The 21191-nt window shown below is 41.2% G+C and overlaps 2 protein-coding genes across 2 annotated transcripts in view; both read right to left on the reverse strand.

The window, feature by feature from the left end:
• Positions 1-473: 473 nt before the first annotated feature.
• Positions 474-3993, reverse strand: LOC138613463 (DNA polymerase III subunit epsilon-like). The gene is made up of 3 exons (XM_069687144.1): positions 3681-3993; positions 3420-3471; positions 474-1274 (listed from the first exon to the last, which is right to left on the reverse strand). The coding sequence occupies exons 2-3, from the start codon at positions 3469-3471 to the stop codon at positions 736-738; spliced, it is 591 nt and encodes a 196-aa protein (XP_069543245.1). The 5' UTR covers positions 3681-3993; the 3' UTR covers positions 474-735.
• A 1628-nt stretch (positions 3994-5621) lies between these two features.
• LOC138612460 (unconventional myosin-IXAa-like) overlaps positions 5622-21191 on the reverse strand; it is a 128085-nt gene continuing 112515 nt past the window's right edge. Inside the window, exons 34-44 of the mRNA XM_069685716.1 lie at positions 19563-19624; positions 19020-19212; positions 17255-17383; positions 17050-17155; positions 16760-16891; positions 15261-15384; positions 13687-13740; positions 12193-12213; positions 11638-11894; positions 10112-10254; positions 5622-8464 (exon numbers count right to left, since the gene is read on the reverse strand). Coding sequence (XP_069541817.1) covers positions 8076-8464; positions 10112-10254; positions 11638-11894; positions 12193-12213; positions 13687-13740; positions 15261-15384; positions 16760-16891; positions 17050-17155; positions 17255-17383; positions 19020-19212; positions 19563-19624 — 1610 coding nt within the window. The 3' untranslated portion in view covers positions 5622-8075. The remainder of the gene's footprint in view (positions 8465-10111; positions 10255-11637; positions 11895-12192; positions 12214-13686; positions 13741-15260; positions 15385-16759; positions 16892-17049; positions 17156-17254; positions 17384-19019; positions 19213-19562; positions 19625-21191) is intronic.

Below are 21191 nucleotides of genomic sequence, written 5' to 3' on the forward strand. Positions count from 1 at the left end.
GGTCTCCTGCAATTGGTGATGTTCTACAGGCCTCTCCACACTGAGATGCAGGGTCGTTGGCTGAAAAGCTGCTTTTTAGCTTCTCATTGTAGCTCGTCTTTGCTTTTCACATCTAATTAAACTAGAGGAAAACAGGCAGAACCTATCTGAACCAAAGTGCCTTAGAAAAGAAAATTACCTTACAGATTTTTACGTTAAAAAATACACAAAGGTTATGTTATGCAACAGTATAAAACATATATCTATATTTAAACCAGATAAAGTATTAAAAGGGAGAAACCACCCAAGCTTTACTCTCTCCACTTCCCAAAATGCTGTGAGTCAAACTCTTGGAGAAAAGATCTGCAGTGGGTTATTACTCATGTAGAGTGCTGTAGGTCAGCTGCTCTATTGGGGCCACCGAGTGGAAAGATTTCACCCTGTATGATTGCTGATATTTGACACAAGTTAAGTTTTTAAAAAATACAAAAATGTTCCGAAGAAATAAATTGAATTTTAATGGTATTTGTGGGAAAACAGTGCTACAAACATGTTACAGTAGATTATAAAACAAAACACACTAAATATAAATCACTCGTAACATCCATTATTTGTCGCCTATCACAAGAAATTTTAATTCAACCATCACTTTCAACAATTTGAACAAATTGTGAACAAATGAGATCAGGTTATTTTTTCAGTTGAACATTTTCTTTTTGAGGCCTGATAAGTTTCCCCTTGTGTTTTCTGTAGCTGTTAAAACGCTAAGGACGCGCTGTAGATAAACCTCAAGATGGTCCGTTTATTAGGGCTCCACGCGTTGAACAGCTCCTGCAGCATTGTGGCGTCCTCCACAGCGTTATGGGCCTCGTAAGTCTTTCCCAGGAAGTACCTGACCATGTACACCTGAGAATAACTGGACAGACCATGAAAGACATTCTTGCTCAGCAGGAAGGTGTCCAGAAATCCCATCACCACCTGCAGGAACTCATGCCTGAGGGAGGTCTGTCGCAGCGCTCTGGTGATCACAGGCGCATCAAACCGCTTCGCACTGTGGGCCGCCAGCAGCACCGGGCGGTGGAAGGAGCGAAGGAAGGCGATGAAGGAGGTGAGAGCCTCCACAAGAGGGATGGTGTCCACGGCTTCCCCGTGGAGAAACAGGGTGCCATCACTGACGGTGAAGCCGGTGACGTTTTTGGCGCTCGCGGTGAGTTCGCAGTGGGGGAGAGTGTAGGCGTTAAAGACCTTCTCTCCGCAGATGGCTGACAACTGGATGATGTCACACACATTGGTGTCTGCAGAGAAGACATGGATTGAATGAGGATAATGAGTACAGTTATAACATAATTATAAAAAAATCACCATCTCTTTGTCAGCAAACTGCTAATTGTTGTGTTTTTTTCTGCTTGGTAAAGTTTGATTAACTCAAGTCCAAAGAAATGATTTGGGCTGGTGTGAAAGCTGTCAAACAAACTCTGGTGCAGAGCTAACAGCGGACACAAACTGCTTAGAAAGGTTGATCTCTATGTACTTTGTTTGTGGCGTGAAAACAAACGTATAAACCACATTTTATAAGAGCAGATATGTTATTTTAGCATGATTCCCAAAGCTCAACTTCTTCAAATCCATCTGCTGATTGTGAATGTGTTCATACTCTGCAGTTTAAAACAGAAGCTGGTTTTAAAGGGGGTTATGTGAAGGACTATTTCTGGGCCGGAAGCAGTTGCTGGCTAGCGAGCCGAATTGCTATGATTCTATCCTTCTTGTTAGGCTAAGCTAACTGGCTTAAAACTGAATTTAAATGGAGTGTAGAGAAGTAGGAACAATATCAATCTTCTCTGTGGGCTTTAAGCAAGAAAGAAACCTTATTTCCAAAATGCCCAACTTGTTTTTTAAGTCAATTTGACATCTTCAGAAAAAGTGGTCAGACAACATGTTTTAGCCTACATGCTAACTCTGTTTGAGCATAACTTGACCCCAACACTAACAAAGGCCATTTTGCTAAAAGCTACATAAAGAAAGTGGACCTTGTGTTAAGATTTATTTGTAGGAACTCAAAAAGTACTTCATCCTGTTCAGGTCAATGTTGCCTAACAACACAGGAAATGAAAGACATTAGAAACTGAAAAGCAAGACGTTTTTCTGGGTAGGCATGGTTTCCGGTTTGTCTGTTCAGTCAGTGGATGTTACTAACTGTACATAAATTAGTTTTGGGTCGTGAAGTCTTACCAAAAGTGTGATGTAAATTAATCTGTTGAAACTGTTCACACCTACACAGATTTAAAACCACAGACTGAGAACTTCTCTCTACAGTTACAATCAGTCCTTTCAGTGTCAGTTTCGGCCACACTGGTGCTTCTAAGGTTCTAAGGAAGCAGAAGGCCTACTTAACAACCAGGGCGGCAACTCATGATTATTTCCACTATCATTTAATTAACATGCCTCTCTTCCAAATGATCAGTTAAACATTTGGACTTAAGTCGTATATACACCGTGTGATACTGATGATAACGTCTGATGAGTCAGTCATGTACCAGAAGCAGCCACAGGAAGTATCTCTGGCTGGTTTGTGGTCCGGTACAGGCGTGTCCTGTGTTGTGTAATGGTATCGGCAGTGAAAGCTCCGCCCCTTTTTCAAACCAAACTATTAGCTTTTATTTCTCGAAAACTGGAAGTGGTATAGACAAGAGTCCAATGCAAATGAGAGATTAGGCAGCAATAAAAATAGACACTGAATCACAGTTTCATCCTCGTCATCACTCAAAGACTCCACCTGATGCCTGCTCACTACAGACTGAACTCATTAAAGATTATGAAGCTGGTTAATATTTTAGTAGCCATTTAAAATGCAGCTAAACGGACACTTTATATTAAAGACACTTCATTTAGAAACTTTGATTGTCAGTTGAGTGCAAACCAAAAGATGTGATCAGTTCAGAGCAATGGTGTAATAAAACTAAGTACATTAATATAACTTGAGTGAGAGGACCTACTGTTCCCAGGAACAGATAATAACCTTCAAGCTCAATTAAGATAAGATACAAAGGAATTTAGGGCTGCAACCAATTAAAGTTTATTATTTTGTTGATTCATCTTTTAGTGATTTGTTCGAAATATCAAAAATATGTGGGAAAAAATTTTGTTTCTTAAAGTTGAAGATGAAGTCCTCAAATGCCTTCTTTAGTCCACAACTCAACATTATTATCTTAACATTTTATCAAGCCAATTAATTAATTAAGATATACCCATAAATGTAATACTTTGCAAGTAAGTTATTTATTTTTAAGACCTTAAAAATGTATTTTAGGTAAAAATAAAATCAATACTAACCCACTGAAACTCCTCACATTTAAAAATGTAAGGTTATGTGTAACTTAAATTGATTCCGTGTTGGCTGTTAAATTATTGAAAATGACATCAAAATATAAAGTGATTGTTACCTAATCCAGTGGTCTCCAGGTCAAAGAAAACGATGGTTTTAAAGTCAGACATCTGCAGGATTCAAAGAGATAAAACGTATTAAAATAAGCTTATAATTACAGATCAAAACACATATTTCCGGAAATGCTTTAAAATTTTTAAATAAATACTTGATAAATACATAAATAAACAGTCGGTTAAAAATCTAAGCTATTGAAAATACTTTTGAGCTATTTGAACATTGTAAATAATCTTAACTATGCAACTAAGCCTGGACTCACCGTGAGCAGTTGGATGCGAAGTCAGCTATGAATGTGAGAGATTTCATATGAAGTCAGTCACATGAAACCAGCTGTAATAAGTTCACTTATCTTCATCCGGGACGGAGCCACAGGTGAAACACTGCCACAGCATCTCAAAATCTAGACACGCTTCGCTGTAACTCTGCTTTCATTTTAGCGGAACAGAAACTCGGTGTGTTTTCACTCTTTCATTCTTTCCTTTTCTCTTCGCGTGAACGTCCTCTCTGCTCAGCTGAGCTGCTCTGCTGCTCGGCTCGGTCGATAACAGGTCACATTTACAAAACAAAAGAGTGCTCCTGTGAAGGTGGAATCTTCCGCGCTGTTCGTTTACTTTCAGTTTTGACCCGGTGTATGACGGGAAGTGGAAAAAAGAGAGACTTTTGTTGTGGCAACTGTCGCGTGGACAACTCACGAGAAGGAAACTTGTATAAGTTTGAAAATAAATCCATAAACAAATACATATAACACGAAATAGTGTTAGGCAACTTAGAAAAACTGTTTGAAAACAAATAAACAAATAAAAACAACTTTGAATCTACAAACTTTGATTGAGTGTTTCCATTTTATGCTACTTTTTACTTCTACTCCACTCATCTACTTTTTACTCTACATACTAGTGAAGATCCCTATTTTATTTCCTTTTTTTTGCTTCATTTCCTCACCTCGCTTCATTCTCTTCACTTCCTTTTCCTCTCCTTTCCTAGGCTGTACGGTGGCCCTGGAGTGCAAATCACAATCACAAAACAAAACAGAAAACACATTCTCTGATCTGATTTGCCGTTGTGTTTTCTCTTTTGCCGTTGTGTTTTCTGATGTGCCGATGTGTTTTCTGTTTTGCCGTTGTGATTTGCACTTCAGGGCCACCGTAAGTCTAAGCTCAGGAAGACACCAAAGTCAGAAGAAGGACTTACCTATTCAAGAAATGTGATCATCTGGAGAGCATATAATGTAGGGTTTCTCCTAGGAGAACTGTTTTTGTGTCCTGTGTGTAGCTAAACCAAAAGTCAACATAGATTTTTCTTATTTAAAGATAATATTTTGGGTCATTTTTGCCATTTTTTATCGGACAGTTGGAGAGAGACAGGAACTATTAGGAGATGAGAGTGGGGGATGACATGCAGCAACAGGCCGAGGGTGGGAGTTGAGCCTGTGCCCCGTATACAAAGACCGTAGCCTCTATATATGGGGCGCCTGCTCTACCCTCTGAGCTAAACCAGCGCACCAACATTAAATTAATCTAAGCTATGTTTGAAACTAATATAAAGAACTAATTACATAATGTTTGGAAAAAGTATGTAAATAACAAGTGTACTTATTTAACACATAATATGATCTTTCCCTGAACCTAAGATTTAGTTGTGACAAACTTTTCACAACAATAACATGTTTGATGTGTTTGTCCATTACGATAGTCGCTGGTGCTCTCCAGTAGAAGAAGATATATACTTTATTCATCCCCGAGAGGATTCATTTTTTCCCACTATTATTAGAAACATGCTACAAACATAAACAGAACCCTATGGATATGCATAATGGCGAGATGTCAGAGTGAGGGGGCTGCACATGGACATGCACCCCGAGCAGTTGGGGGATTCTGTGTCTTGCTCGAGGGCACCTCAACAGTGCCCAGGAAATGAACTGGCACCTCTCCAGCTACGAGCCCCAATTCCATTCATGGTCCATACCAGGACTTGAACCGGCCCCCTAGCCAAGTCCCTACGGACTGAGCTACCGTCTATCAACAGTTTACAGTCTATCATAACTGCTGTTTGGGGTCAAGCAATCCTGTTTGATCTGTTTAAATCTAGGGTCATGCTGCAACTTCAACTAAAGCTCTACATCTTAGTTTGATGTCCCAAGAAAAGATACGATGATATCAGTAACCGTCTGACAAAAAATTACTCGACTCGTCTGTTTGGCTGCAGTTTTGCTTTTTTAATAAGCAGATGAATTTCCCCCATAAAGTCTTTTTTTTTTCTTACAACCATAGACATGTTTGTATCATTAAAAAAAAGAAATATAACACAAATTGCACCTTTTACATAATCGTGTCCAGAGTGGTGCAGACAAAGAGACACAAGACACTTTTTTTTTTTTTTCTCGCTTCGTAGCACAAACATGACATGAGGCCAAGTGTGGCCCGTTAAAATGTAGCCATGATTAATAGTAGATAATGAACCGTACACAGGATAATATATCCTTTTATAACACCTTTTATAACAGATTCTTTTAAACCAATGTACACCCCAAAAGCATGATCATAAATAGTACATACACTGTGTATAAAAGAGGAACAAAAACAACCAGAGAAAGCAGAGCATGCCTTCCAGTGACGGGTACATTCACTTTTTTTTCTTCTTTATTTATTTTCTTTGCCACACGGACAGCCTGGACGTACACAAGACCATCCCATTAAATACCAGCGTAAAGATGTTCCACCTGGAATCACTTTTGTCCTTTCAGCTCACCTCAGAATTTTTTTTTCTAAACAGGACTGCAGCTTAAGTTGTAAAAAAGACAACACCGTGCAAGTCTCCACACCTGCATGAAAACTGAGATCAGCTGTCTTTTACTGAGACGTCCAGCTTCAAGGAAAAACGGTGATTAACACTGATTGTGTTGGTGAGATCGGAGCAAAAGACGCCCAAAAGTATCTGATCACAGACGCGGAAAGGTTAGTTGAGTATGAAGACATCATTGCTGTTAAGCTACCTAGGAGGCCCATTAAACTGAATATTACACGGACTGTTTGGATACTATCAGGACAGAGACAGAAAGAGAGGAATATGCAGAAACACGCGGACGGTCTGAGAGAGTTGCTACTTGTTTTCGTCTGGTTAACAGGAGGATTAAATGCTACTTTTCACAGCCAGAGGCGGGAGAAGAAGAGGATGGAAGAGCTGCTTTTATGGGAAAAGAGGAGAAGACCAAGAGAAGGAGAAGAAGAGTGTTCTGCATGGCTCAGAAGACATCATGGACGGTTTGAGAGTGTGAGTGAGTGCAAGAGTTTCCCCACGGGTGCAAAAAAACACACACTTTGTTTTAGTGTCACTTGATGGCTGCAGAGACTTTTTCCACCTTTACAAGAAGAAGGTTTTTTGGGAGGAAACACTCGTGACTGTGTGTGTAGAGAGAACAACACGTGCACAAAGTGGGAGTTGATACAGTGGCAGGAATTATTCATTCATTCATTCAGACATGCACACGCACACATAAAGACGGGAAAGAAACAAAATGGCTTTCATCTGCGCAAAAATAAACCATGAACAATATTGACAGCAAAAACATGACATCTTTGATATCAATAACAACACCTATAATACAGCAATAATATATTTATATTAAAAAATTCAAGTCCTGACGTAGTAACACTGATGTTTCTGGATAAAAACAGAAGTAGAAACAAAAACAAAGCTTGCAGGGAAAGGCAGGTACAATACACTTATGGCTGATTGACATTTGACCCCTCTGGTCAAGTAAACGTGACACCAGACGACACGCAGCTTTTCCTTCTCTTATTTCTCAAAGTATTACTGGCTCTGTTCATTGTGACATAAGAAAACAAATGACAGTAAATTGAGCTAAAAACCAGCACAGAAACAAAAGAGGAACCTAAATTCAAGACACTTCACTTTGCAAAACAGAGAACAGGAAATAGAGATTAATCAACAATGAACGACCCCGGAGCAGCACTGGAGTTTTCTTCCTATGTACACTTTTTTCCTCTGCAACATAATAATAATATTAATAATTATAATAATAATAATGTAACATACAGCTGTAACATATCTCTGTACAGTCTCTTCAAACTGACGTAGGAAAAAGTGTAATGGATGCATGCAGCCTCTTGGCTGGTGTGTCCTGTGTAAACGTGAAAAAGCAGACTTAGCTTGGCGCTGGTTACAGACAACATGTCCGCCAGTTCGGTCAGTATGGCTACATTTCTTCTGGGTGGCTGCCCACATGCTAAAAAATAAAGATGGGGGCACTGTGAGATTTGGCTTTGCAGGTGTGGGTTTTCTCCGCGTCTCACCACCCGTCCGTTTCTTCTTCTCTCTCCTCCAGCCGACCCCTGGAGCTCCTGCAGGGGTCACACAGCACTCAGATCAGAGGGTCAACAAACATGGTCGACCACGTCTTTTCACTTCACTCTGTTCCGATTAGTCATTACTTTTCTGTCTGTTTCCCTCCTGTGTCGCTTCTTCTTTTACTCCCAGAGCTTTCTGCTCAGACTGGACCAAGGGAGGAGGGGGGTGGACACTGAGGAGGGGCCCAAACCTCGCCCCGTGACCAGCCTCATTCCACACAGGACTCCTCCTCCTCCCCTTCTCGTGCAGCTCAGGCGGCGGCTGGCTTTTCCTTCCCTCCTCAGCTTCACACCATGAACTCGTTGCTGCCGTACAGAACCAGCTGCTGTGGCCCCGAGCCGAAGTCCGACTCCCTCCGGTGGCTCCCCGAGGGCTCGCGCGGGGAGCTGCGGCTGAGCCGGAGCCTGTGGCGGGTCTTACCTGTTTTTTGGCTCCCCTCGGCTTCTGCCAGCGGGGCCCCTAAACCGCAGGAGGTGAGCAGGGGCCCGGATGAGGAGGAGCGGAAGCGGTAGTGAGGGGAGGGAGAGCCGGAGGCGTTGGAGGAGAGAGAGGACGAGGGGTGGTAGGAGGAGGAAAGGGTGGAGGTGGAGTCTGCTGAGTCCTGGGAGTCGGGCTGACGGCGCAAAGGTCGTCTGCCTTTTGCCTCCGACTTTCTGGAGCGGTAAGTGCCTCGATCTGTAGAGAGACAAAGAGCAACAGTGTTCTGAGCATTTTTTGAAAGATACTGTATGGACACATTAACCCCCGGAAATGTAAATGACACCAACACGAGCTAAAGAACTTCAGATGGTGAATTTAAAGCGCCCTCCAGTGAAAACCAAGTGTTTAACCTTGTAAACATCTCCATGTGGTGTTCTTCATGTGCTACAAGACATATCAGGGACAACATCAGCAGTCATCTCCATGGCTGGGCCTGTCTGCTTTTAAACTGCAGTGTACCAAGGACAGGCTGAACAACATGTTTTCAGATTGGCAGGTTTGAGACGTCACAAACCTAAGGAGCCAATCCCGTTAATGGACGGGGTGACGCTATGCATATCATTATGTGCAACCTATGGCAACCACCTTGGCGATGCACGAGCCAGCTGTAACCGTCATCGTGATGTTTGCAAACTCCCTACTGACTACTAGCATTAATGTTACTACTACTAATTAATACATTTCAAGCTCACCAAGTTTCAACAAGTTGTTATGTTTTAAAACATGAGCTGGTCTATTAATGCAGATGTAATCTCCATTTCTCATAAGTGTAACTATGTCTGTTCCCTGGCCCCACAGTACCTTTCTGACCTCCTCCTGCCCTATAACCCGTCCCGGAATCTGCGGTCCTCAGACACGGGCCTGCTCACCATTCCCCACACCTGCCTGCAGACTTTTGGGGAGAGAGCCTTCAGTGTGGCAGCCCCCCACCCTCTGGAACTCTCTCTCTATTGAGAACGCAACAACCATTCACTCATTAGAAAAACTGCTCAAGACCTTCTTTTTTAACAAGCTCTACGATCAATAACAATCATTGCCCTGCTCACTTTGCTTTCTTTCCTTGTACTTTGTTTGAACTCCCATGTAAAGCGACTTTGGGTTTCTTAAAAGGCACTATATAAATCTGAGTTATTATATTACTATTACATCAGCAGGCCTTTTAAAGGTTTGCTGCCAATGTTCAACCTTATCTTCATCTGGCTGCGATCATATGAAAAAGGCTGCAGCTGTTTTTGATGTTCTTTGTGCTTTCTGGCACAAGCACAGTCATTTGATGCTGAGAGGGGTCTGAAATAATTATTTTTACTATTGCAACTTAGGTTTCTAGTGTCGGCCTTTGTTTGCTAGCTAAAAGATATGGCATCCCAAAATATAACACAAGTGAGGAGGGAGTTAGAGGGAAGGATACATTCTACATTCCCATGCATCCTGTTAAATGTAGGAGCTGCTTTCTCCGATTTTTTGGGCGTTATATCCAAACTGACGTGTGCTGTACAGATTGTAAAGCCCCTTATATATGTGATTGTGATGTAAAAAAAACATTGTTTTCCAGTCTAATGAAGTCTTTAAGCCTGGCCACACACCTTTGTTGCGTGTTGTGCCCTATTTCCCTCTACCCTCATTTCCTCTTATCTCTCTGCGGCCTGTTTTCTAACATAGGCACGAACCTAAACATCCCCGTAATAAAAAATCCGTCTAAACCAGATTGTTTTGAATGTGATTAACACACTTTACCAGCTTTAATCAAGCGATTACCTTTATTAACTCACACAGACTCATTACTGATTTGTAAATCAGCTTACACTTATAATCAGACATAACGTACGGCACTTTCACACATACCGGAGGGGTCTGAGGTGGCTCCCTCCAGCTCCATCGCGATGTTCTCAGAGCTGTCAGCTGTGCCGATGGAGGCTTCAGATTCAGGAGTCTCATCGTCGGACGCTCGCGGCTCCAAGACCAACATCTCATACGTTAGCTCCTCTCTAAACACACACACGAAAACACAAAGGATTGCTTACAAGCCTGCTCAGAGGGTCTCAATCTAAATTGTTGTATACACATTTGAACTCCTGGGCGTTTCCTATGGCGTGTAATTTAGAATCAGCTATATAGATGGAGCTTTAGTTCCTACTTAGCCGACTAGCATCCCTACAATGTGCAAAGGTCAAACTGATTTTTTCATGATGAGTAATGCAAACTGTATTTGTGTGTCCCTGCAGGGATCAATATATCACACTGTGGCAATGATTACTGGGTTATGGCGTACAGTTGGAGCCAAAGGGAATAGATAGGGTGCTTTTTATTTGTGGTTATGATTGACTGATGCTTCTGCTAAAATTATTAAAATGCAGCAGATATATTCCTCTTGTTATAGTTAAAAAGGAAGTGCCTCAGATTAAGGTTTTTCTTTTACACTGGATGTAAAGGACGACACAACATTACATTGTTTGTGTCAGTGTTGCGAAAATATTCCGATCAATAACTAAAGAGTGCTGAAACTCCACTGTGAACTTCCTCTGTTACATGTAAGTCTTGTAAAATATTAACCCTTTCAGGCATCGACATGATAGAAATGTATTGAAATGTTTTATCAAATCTGAAGGCGATTAAAAATGACAATTTGCTCAAACTTTTAAAGGCTGAATTATATCAAAATCTTCACTAAAGTAAGGCAGATTTTAAATACCGGCCTATTATAAAGAATATACCTTTTGACCATTTTATCTGGAGTGTACTGATGTTTTTTTCAGTCACATAAATACATTTACAAGTTACATTTTTTTTTACTAAAATAGAAATAAAAGTACATATTTTTGACTTCTGGTTGTGAGAATAAAAGTATTCAACAGGTAATTATAAAATTATTATAATAAATAATTATAAAATAAACGGTATAAATAATACATGAAGCTTTAATGATCCACTACCTGTTGGTTAGGAGATGGTGCTTCAGCTAAAATGGTTCAAAATGGCCCCTAATATGTGTCAACTGAAGGCGACGCAATGCATGAAAGGATTAGAGTTAAAGTAGTCAATGCAGACGGACACACCCTGTGACTGTTATCTTGTTATATGTATGAATAGATTATCAGTAATGTATTAATGTAACTGCAGGATTTTACTGTTGCTTGAGGTTATTATTATATAACCTCAAGCATATTATATACATTATTATATTTTATAAGCTCTTTGTTTTTTAAATAATCTTGTAACGAATGCAGTGAGGTTGAAAACTTAAAGACTAAAGTTAGTACAAGTACCTTTAATTTGTACTTAAATTATCTGACTTTTGTGGACCTGTGGAGATATCTCCTTTACAGAAGTCATCACAGCTTGATTTATCTGTCTGTGTGATCAAGTCTTACTTCTCTTTCTGCAGACTCTCGATCTGCTCTGTGAGGATTCGCTCCTCCTGTTGCATTGCCTGCTGCTGCTGCTCGTTCACCCCAGTCTCTGCTGCATCCTCTCCTCCTCCTCCTCCTCCCCCACTTCCTCCTGCTCCTCCTCCTCCTCCTCCTCCTCCTCCTCCTACTGCAATCTCACCGTCCACTGCAGAGGTCGCCCTGGGGCTTAGTGGAGGGGAGGGCGTGTGGGTGCTGCTTTGCCAAACACGACTTTTGCTCTGCAGGTTCACACATAAAATGAAAAGAGAGTGTTAGTGGAGGCTGATCAATAATAATAATAATAATCAGTTCTTTTGTTTACTGTGACAGTAATGGAGCACAGACTGCTGACTCTCTATAGACACAGCTGGATGTTTTGAAGACATAAGGACGAAACAGAGGATGTATTGACCACAATTCACGACACCACTGCTAAGTAACTATGACGACTACTGCTGATAATAAACTTACACACAACACACAAACACATCCTCTGTCTCACACACACACACACACACACACACAGGTAGGCATTACCTTAAGTTTAGCTGTGTTAGGCTGCATTTTGATAAGTTTGTGGAGCAGAAACAAAAAGCAAACAGCAGTCAGTGAAGCTACAGTCAGAGTGCTGCTAGCTCAGAGCGCTAATCACAAACATTAAGCTAACACAAAACTTAAGCTACAGCAACAGTTAAACAACTTGTCTGTAATATGTAAAGAGACACACTACTTGCCTTGGTTCACTTATTTTAGTCGGAAACAATTACTAATGAACTCTATTTGTCCCACACAAACCGTAACACTAGCTAGATTCACATTTTCTAACATCACATGGTATGCGATACTGCTAGCTTAAGCTTTCCGCAGACACAACACAAAGCAACATTGCCACAGTGGACATTCTTCTGACATTTAACATTTCACAAACAAGAGAGCAACATTATGATTATATCTGACATTACCTGTTATGATTTTGACATTAGCTACTACCTACTTTTATGATTTTTAAAAGTGTTGGTTCTTTATATAGGCTACAGCCAATTCCACATTGTTAGCCGTAGTTAGCTAGATTAGCTTAAAACTTAGGCTACGTTATGTTGACAGTTAACTGCTAATGGCTTCATAAGTTATTTTACAAAATGTTTAGTTTTTTTTTTTAAGTTAATTGACTTGCAGATCTGTTACTATTTCCCATGTTCCCATGTTAACAAATAGCATTCAGCCACTGCTAGCTAACTGTTAGCTGCTGTTCAAATCCCTCCTGTAGCAGAACAACTTAAGGTTTAAATTTAGTCTCTGGTCTTGAAAGACCGGTATGCGAGTCCAAGTTGATCTTTGAACCTGCAGGCTCAGTGTGTATATGGAGAAAAATGTAATTTAGTGGAATTAGCGCCACAAAAAACCTGGCAATGATGGTGTCCTCTATGGCTGTGGCATGGTGACACCTCCGATTTGAAAGCCCAAAACATTTTTAATCTTCATAAATTAACAACTAATTGGCTCCTTATTAAAGAAACCATGTCAAGTGTGAAGTCATTAGAGCTTAATCAAGTCTCTTCTTAGTACTGAGCTCATTTAACAAGTCAGACTTTAGTCCAGACTCTAAGAATATAAATAAAAGTACATTAACAATATGACTACTAGTACCAAAACTCTTGTATCGTTCATACTTCAACTCTATAATGTGCCAGCTAAGGTTCACATTACATTATAATATATTATCACACTGTTTTTAGAGTAAACAGAAATATAAACGAGCTATTTTCTTTGGTGGCAGTGCACAAGTAAAATTATAACAATATCAACAAGAAGACCTTTTAATTTATTCTACAACAACACTTGTCAGATGACTAAGCCGTAGAAAACAACAGCAACAAATACACAAACAGGAGATCAGACAGCTAAAAGAGCACTAGCGTAGAGACAGACGTGACGAGCTTTGGGACAGTATGAGTGGACGGACTGATGGACAGGACAGGACTGGTGGTGGTGGTGGTGGGCGGGCACATGGAGTGGAAGGGGCATACATACCGGGGTGGCAGTGCGGGTTATGCTCATAAACCTAACAGCAATTAGTACTGGTTTCTGGAAGGAGGGATGGGGGAGGAAGGGAGGAAGGAAGGAAGGACAGATTAGGGTTAAGGAGTGGTGAAGGTCATTTAGTTAGCGTGGATTTGACGGTTTGCAGGTCGAATGATGATCCAGGTATTTCACTTAAAACTGAGCTAAATCTATCTTTCATTGAAGTCATTATAAAGCTCCATGTAACCTAGATGGCAAAACAAACACAAAGCAAGTTTTAACTGAGATGTCTAGACACCTTTGGACCTGCAAACCGTCAGAACCATGCTCGCTGGGAATCTTTAGATACCGTGGGGTTGGTGGAGGAATTAGTAAGGTTTGGGAATCCTTAAAAGTTTCCAGAATCATTCTGATTATGTTTTTTTGTTAAAACAGGTAGCATAGTACTTCACTCCTTCTTAAAATGTTGTGTATAACATTGCACATTGTAATATTTGTCGTGTACGTCGCTGCTTCTGCTGCTGCTATGTTGTTTTGCTGCTACGATGGCAAGTATATTTACCGACCTTAACTACCTTTAACTCTTTCCACTCCATCCTTTTTGTTGTGTTTATGGATACTGTTCTCTTAAAGTGATAATTCATGTAAATAAATGTCTGTTAGGTCACTGTCTAACGCCGATTGAGGTAACACAATGGTGATTGAGCCCACTGATGAAAGCCTTTGCATTTGCAGTATCACAGACTGGGTGTCTGTGGCGACTTTCATTGAAAAAATCACAAGCGGAGCCCAGTTAGTGACGCGTTTTCCATCAGCCAGCAGTGGTTGGTCTGTCAGAGAGGGTAGGCGGAGCTAAGCGGCTGCTTTTCCGCTCTCTGCAAGTGTTGCGAGTAAACAGTAATCTACTATGGCTGAACAAACAAAGAAAAGATCGATGACTACAGATACAACGTCAAAAATAAGTGAAAATCCAAAGAAAAACGCAACACACTGTCTGGATATCTGGAAAGTGTGCTCCCGCAATTACCGTTTATCGTCATAAGTGCCGCCAAAGAGAACGAAAATTAGATCTTCGAGATTACAACTTTAACAGAAGAAAAATAAATTGGCTGCCATGTGTAACATCTGCTGTGAAGAAAGATAAGATGCATTTATAATGAAGAAGTTTTAGACAGCAGAGTGCGACATGTTAATAAAGTGAACCTACGTCACTTGTGAAGCCACGATATGAAGATTTTGCACTTTTGCATGTGAAGTTACTCAGTGAGGCTGTGTACATTTTAAAGGTATAACCCCTTGAATGTGTCGTTTTTGTCAGCTTTTTGCTTGTGTTACAGAAACACGGCAAAATCTGTGGATGAAAGATGTGAAGAGACACAGAGAATGAACTCCTGCCATGGCTGAGTGAAACCATGCCAGCTGCTCTCGGAGCTGAAAACTGTCGTGTCACAAGTTAAATGATGAGTGAGAGGAACGAGTCGAAAAAACATCCAAGTCAGTGCCAGGCAGTAAGTATTATTTATACTAACATTGGAGAATAATGAGTGTGTAACTTGGCATGGCAGACAGTAATGTGATCTTACCATGGACTTCCTGATGTGGGTCAGTCTGCTCTTGGCTTTGCTTTCTGCAAACTCCAGACTGTTGATGTCCTTCAGACGAGCTTTGTACTTGCTCATCTGCTCGTTGATGATCAGCTCCACGCACCTACAGGGAACAAATCAATAAGAAGAGATCAGAAACAAACATACTATACAAGCTATTTGAAAACTATTGTGTTGTTGTGTTTTTTGTCCATAATTATGTCATTGTCTGTCTGTTTTCTGGTGTAGTATAATGTGTTTTATCCCATAAACGCCTAACTGGGGACAAGGAACTCAAATTAGCTATGGCTAGGAGACCTCGATACATTACATTAGTTAGATTTTACGTGATGGAAAAAGCCTCCATGTATTATATCTGTCAAATAAAAAAATAAACACTAGCTAGGCTCGCAACGTTGTGTGACAATTTTGCACGATTTGAAAGATTTAAGCTACGAATTTAGCCAATAAAATAGACCTTTCTTAGCTTGCAAAGCCTTAAGTATAATCTAAATTGGTGGCTGACATTTGTAGCCCTGTCCCGTCAAAAAAAATGGGGGGACGCCTGGACACTAGTTCAGGCAGGCAACTCGAGCTGCACTGATTTCACACTTAATAATAATAGTATTAATACATTTCTTTTATATAGCGCTTTAAAAAGTACTCAAAGACACGTTACATGTTAAAACAAATAGCAAAGACAGTTAAAGCAATATACAGTATAAAACGATCAAGGTCTAGAAAATACAGTTAAAATGTTTATATAAAAGAAAACAGTGACAACAGTAAGATAATGATCGGTCACAGATTAAAAGCAGCTTTGAATAGGTGGGTTATGAGTCCGGTTTTGTAAGAGGGGAGTGAGGGAGAGTGTCTGAGGTGATGGGAGAGAGGAAGGACATTCGTCGTTCTCCACAATCACCTGACAAACACTTCCTCCCGTCTATTTAAGCTGCAAGATTTCCGCTCTCTCCCTCTGCTCTGTCATTGCCATCGCTGCCCTGCACCAGCACTGCGCTCGTACTTTCAGCCCCACCACCACCCCAGCATCCACCTGCAGGCTCCGGCTAGGGGGGTTTAACATATTATCTCATCGCTCCCCAAATTTCTGCATGTAAAATAAATCTGCCAGGAGTGATGAGGTCGGAGCCTAGACGCCAAACACAAGCTGTGTTCTGCTGCTGCAATAAACAAACTATCACAAACATGAGTTGTCTGACTGAACTATGTAAAGACACTAAAAACAGGAAGTCACTGCAGCATTACAAGCTATGACATAACTTGCAAATGTGCAGTTTTAGGGAAGTTAATCAAAAATAAAATGTTACAACTTCTGTAAAAACAAATGTTACTTTTTATAGGCGCACAAGAGATGACTGTGTTTGTGCAGACACACAACATCTCCGAAGCAGGCAGTTCTTTTGTTTACAAGGTCTATTCTGTGAGCCAAAGAGTTAATTTGGGAAACAGCAGAGGAAAGTGGAGGCGAGTGGACGTACGCTGTGGTTTTGCTGATGTCCTGGACGCTCTGCAGCGGGTCGATGGTGTCGGGGCAGCGCAGGATGCAGGGAGCGAACACGATGGCGAGGGCGTTGGCTGACATCCTGTTTGTCTCCTCCTGCAGGGCGATCCTGAAATGCATCACAATAAAATCCTGTTAATCCTGAAGTTGCTCCTATAAGAGTATGACTTTTATTCTCACGAATCACAGCAGACAGGGCAGCCGATCTTTATTTTAAAACCTAATCTTTCTTGAGGCCGTACAGCTGATTATTATCCCATCTCTCACCTGACCAGATGGAAGATGAGGCGCTCCAGCGTGCTGAGGTGCGTCCTGCTGAGCTGGTCGATCACAGAGTACACTCCTCGGATCACCTCCCGCTTGTCTGGCTGACCTGAAGAGAGAGCGCACACTTTCAGACAGAGTAACATTTCACCTCCTCGCAGCTGGAGGAGCGAAGAGGAGTCACCGAGGGGGCTAATTATGAGCTTACCCATGGCTCTCAGGAACTCCTCGTACAGTTCAAAGGTCATGAGAGGGCTGGGCAGGTCGCGCAGCCACTGCTTGAGAACGCTGGCGATGACGTGGATGTTGTAGTCATCCAGGTTCACACTGTTCACATCTGACACACACAGAAATACAGGTGAGTTAACTTTACATTCTCAAAATTAAAGCTTAAAGCTAACTCGTGTACAATACATCAGATTAACATTTATCTTAAATATTGTAGATGAGTAACAGTCCCTTTACAAATAACATCCTCTAATCTTTCTCTTTCTATGACTGTATACACACTGCATAGAATATTAAGAAGTAGTATGAGTACTATAAGCAGCAACGACAGTAACAGAAGCATAAGAAATATTAGTAGTAGTATAAGAAGCAGTAATAGGAGTCGTAATCATAGTAGTAGTAGAAGCAGTATCAGTGAAACTTCAGTAGTTGTGCTGTAGAAAAAGTCATGGTAACAGTCGACGTAGGTCAGAGTGTTGTGGAGTTTGCGAATGATCCCAGTCTTTTGAACAGAGTCGTAGGTGAGAGCCCAAATTTCTCTGCCCGCCCTAGATCCACTGCCTTTATGCCGAATTACCACAGGCAGCTTTTTTCAACTGCAATTCCGCTATACCAATAACAATAACTTCATTGATCCCCCAAGGGAAATTCATTTGTCTGGTATCTCATCTACCATTTACTAAAGAATTAAACAGTCTGATGGCTGTGGGTTTAAAAGATCTTCTATATCTCTCCGTCCTGCAGCGAAGAGAGAGGAGCCGTCCACCACCAATGTTTCTTTGGTCCATCAAGAAGTGAATGATCCGTGTTGTTTAGAGTGGCCTCAACATTCTTCAGTGTGCACCTCTCCTCCACATCCCCCAGTGAGTCCAACCTGGCTCCAATCACAGAGCCAGCTTCTTTTTTTTTCATTTGTCCAGTCACCTTGCATCCTTGTGTCTTAGACTGCCTCCCCAGCAGACTGCAGCATAAAACAGTGTTCTTTCCACCAGGTCATGTGCAGCGGAATCATGTCAACACAACATAGTGCCGACGACGAGCAACATTATAATCCTCCGCCAAGTTTGTTGGTTTTTTTTTGTTGACATCTCTGTAGACTTACAGAGTTGTATCTTAAATTACTGGCAAATTAATGACCCTGATTAACTGTTCCTGCACTATTCAAGCGTGGAATTTTAAATACGGGAGAATATAGTGCAGGCACGTTCACGAGTCCGACCACTCTCTACCTTGTAGTGTTGTGACGTTCGCGAACGATGAGCTGTTCTTTTGAATGGCTCTCAGAACGGAACGGAGCCATACAACCCGGCTCCCTTCAAAGAGCCGCAATTCCCGACACTAGTAGGTTAATTCTTAGTAGTAGTGGTGGTGGTAGAAGAAGAAGTAGCACAAGCCGTAGTCTAATAATAGTTGTAGTAATACAATAAGAAGTAGGCCTAGCATATTAGTTAGGAGAAGTTGAAGATTAGTTTTAATATAAGAAGTACTAATTAGAAGTAAGTAAGTAAATTGTCATGGTAGTAGTACAATAAGTATTAGGAGTAGTTATTATTAGCAATGCAGTAATGTCCTAATGTAGTTTAAATACAGAATAGTTTACAGTAATAGTAGCACATAAAAAAGAAGCACATAAAATGAATGAACAATCACATAAGTGATATAAACACACAGCTGAGCGAACACACAGATATGAAATTAAACATTTAAATACTTTATATTGTTTTTAGTGTCAGTGTGAGTCTCACCTGTGTCCAGCCCCTGACGGAGTTCTTTGATCTTATTGGTGGAGCCTGACTTCCTGTAGATGCCCTCTGTGTAGAGGCCGTGCATCTCGATGTAGTTGATGAGCTTCTCCACCAGCTGGGGCACCGTTCGCTCCTCGCTGGTCAGACGGGACAACTCCACGCCGTACTGCCGGGACGACAGCTCCGGATCGTACTTGTGTACAAAAACACAGAAACACACATTAAAGGTTGTAGCGGCTAAATCTCTGAGTGTATCGATGGAGCAAGGGAGCCTTTTTTAGCTTGTAAATTCAACTATATTTTTAAGAGAGGAAGATGTTTTGTCAAAGCTTTTGATAAAGAAATAAGCATCAACCATGGTCCTTTAACTCTAAAGCTCTTAAAGCTGTTGAGTTTTTATGCTAGATTTAGATCTTACAGAGAATATCTTCGTATATGTTTCTGCAAAATACAAGCCGTCTGGAAGACACCTGCACACCATTTTGAGCCGCATCCTGTAACAAAAAACCTCAAATAATAACGGAGAAAAAAGTCTCCTCCTACCTTCTTACTGCACTTGGTGGTCATCTTGGAGCAGCACTTCCTGTGGCAGGCGTAGCGACACACTGCAACAACACAGAACAACACGGTCACACTGATGCGATGGCATTCACACAACTGCAGCAACAACAGCAGCAGCTGCAGTCGGTCATCAAACACTCGGGTGAGCGCTGAGGCGGCGGTCGGTGGCGGCAGAGAGTTTTGACGTGACGTCTGCTGCGCTCTGAGAGTGCAGATGGAGACTGTAACTAGATAGAAGATAGATTTATGGAAGGAGCACGACGTTTAATCCAATTTTTCCAACACTCAGGGAGGCTGGGTAAGTGTGTGAGTGTGTGTGTGTAGGAGGGGGTGTAATATGCTGTGTGGGTGGAAATAAAAACTTCACACATGGGCGTGAGTGCCTGTGGGTAAGTGAGTTAGAAGAACATTAGACACTGCTGCTGGTGCTGTGTGTGTATATCTGTGTGTGTGTCTAATATTAGGCAGATTATGACGCCCCTTTCATGGAAAAATTATAACACGCAGAAAAGTTAAGTGTTTAGTTTAGAGGGAGACATAAAACTCTGAGTCAGGTACAATGAATGTTGCGAATAATTTATCTTTCACTACAGGTGAAACTTCACTTCACATCTAATGCTTTTAAGTTTTATCTCCTAGCTACCTACTTTACTCTCCATGCCTGTGACTTTTACTACAGGAAGAGACGTTAATATTGCTGTCAGAGATCAATAGGATTTTGACCGAGAGCAGTGCATGGCTCACGGTAAAAATAGGCGAGCCTCCTATTCTTCTACATTTTTGGGGTGTGAGTCATGTGAGATATGCGCGTCACGCCAGCATTGTGAAGACTCATCTGTTTTCATGCATTTCAAATGAGTATCAACACGTCCCGCAGCCGCCGAGCACACGCCACGCTTCCAGTGTTGCCCACAAAAGCGCACATTGACCTGATGCGGTCAGCCACATACTAGGTTTTTGCCTGGTCTTGTTTGGTGTATGTTGGCGGCTCTCTCTTCCTCGTTAAAAGAAACCACCACACAGTAATAGTCCGTGTGTCATTTTAATGTTTGAATACAGTTCATGTAGCTCTGATCAGTGGTCAAAGTAGTACTCTCTTGTGAAAAGAATAAAGTCTTGGAACTTGCTACCTGAGAGCTACCAAATCCTGGTTTATTCAACAACAAACCTGCACTCACGCTTTTAAATGTAATGTTTTTAATGTTTGATTAATTGTATCTTTCTGTATTTGATGTATTTTCTTCTCTACCTTTCTGTTACTAACCGCTCAGTTCCTTAAAAGCCCTTCTAGGGACGGGTGTCGCAAATGAGCAGACACTATAAACACCAGGATAATTGCATTGGATGGCTGTTCTCTGTTTGTCTCTGTATATTGTATCTGTCCCGAGCAAATAAAATGTAACTTAATAAAACATAAATAAATAACTCCTATAAAAACGTTAAAACACAGTTTAAAATCTCCCTGTTCCAAGTAACACTCACGCATTACAAATCTTACTTCAGTAAAAGTACACAGTAAGTCTGAGCATCAATATAACTTAAAGCACCAAAGCAACAAACATTACAGTACTTATTATGCAGAAAGGGTTTTAATGTTTCAGCTGACCTAAT

The sequence above is a fragment of the Semicossyphus pulcher genome, unplaced genomic scaffold (genome assembly GCF_022749685.1).
Source record: "Semicossyphus pulcher isolate SPU_LCO1_2020_fin unplaced genomic scaffold, fSemPul1.0.p SCAF_8, whole genome shotgun sequence".
In the NCBI taxonomy this organism is placed as follows: Eukaryota; Metazoa; Chordata; class Actinopteri; order Labriformes; family Labridae; genus Semicossyphus; species Semicossyphus pulcher.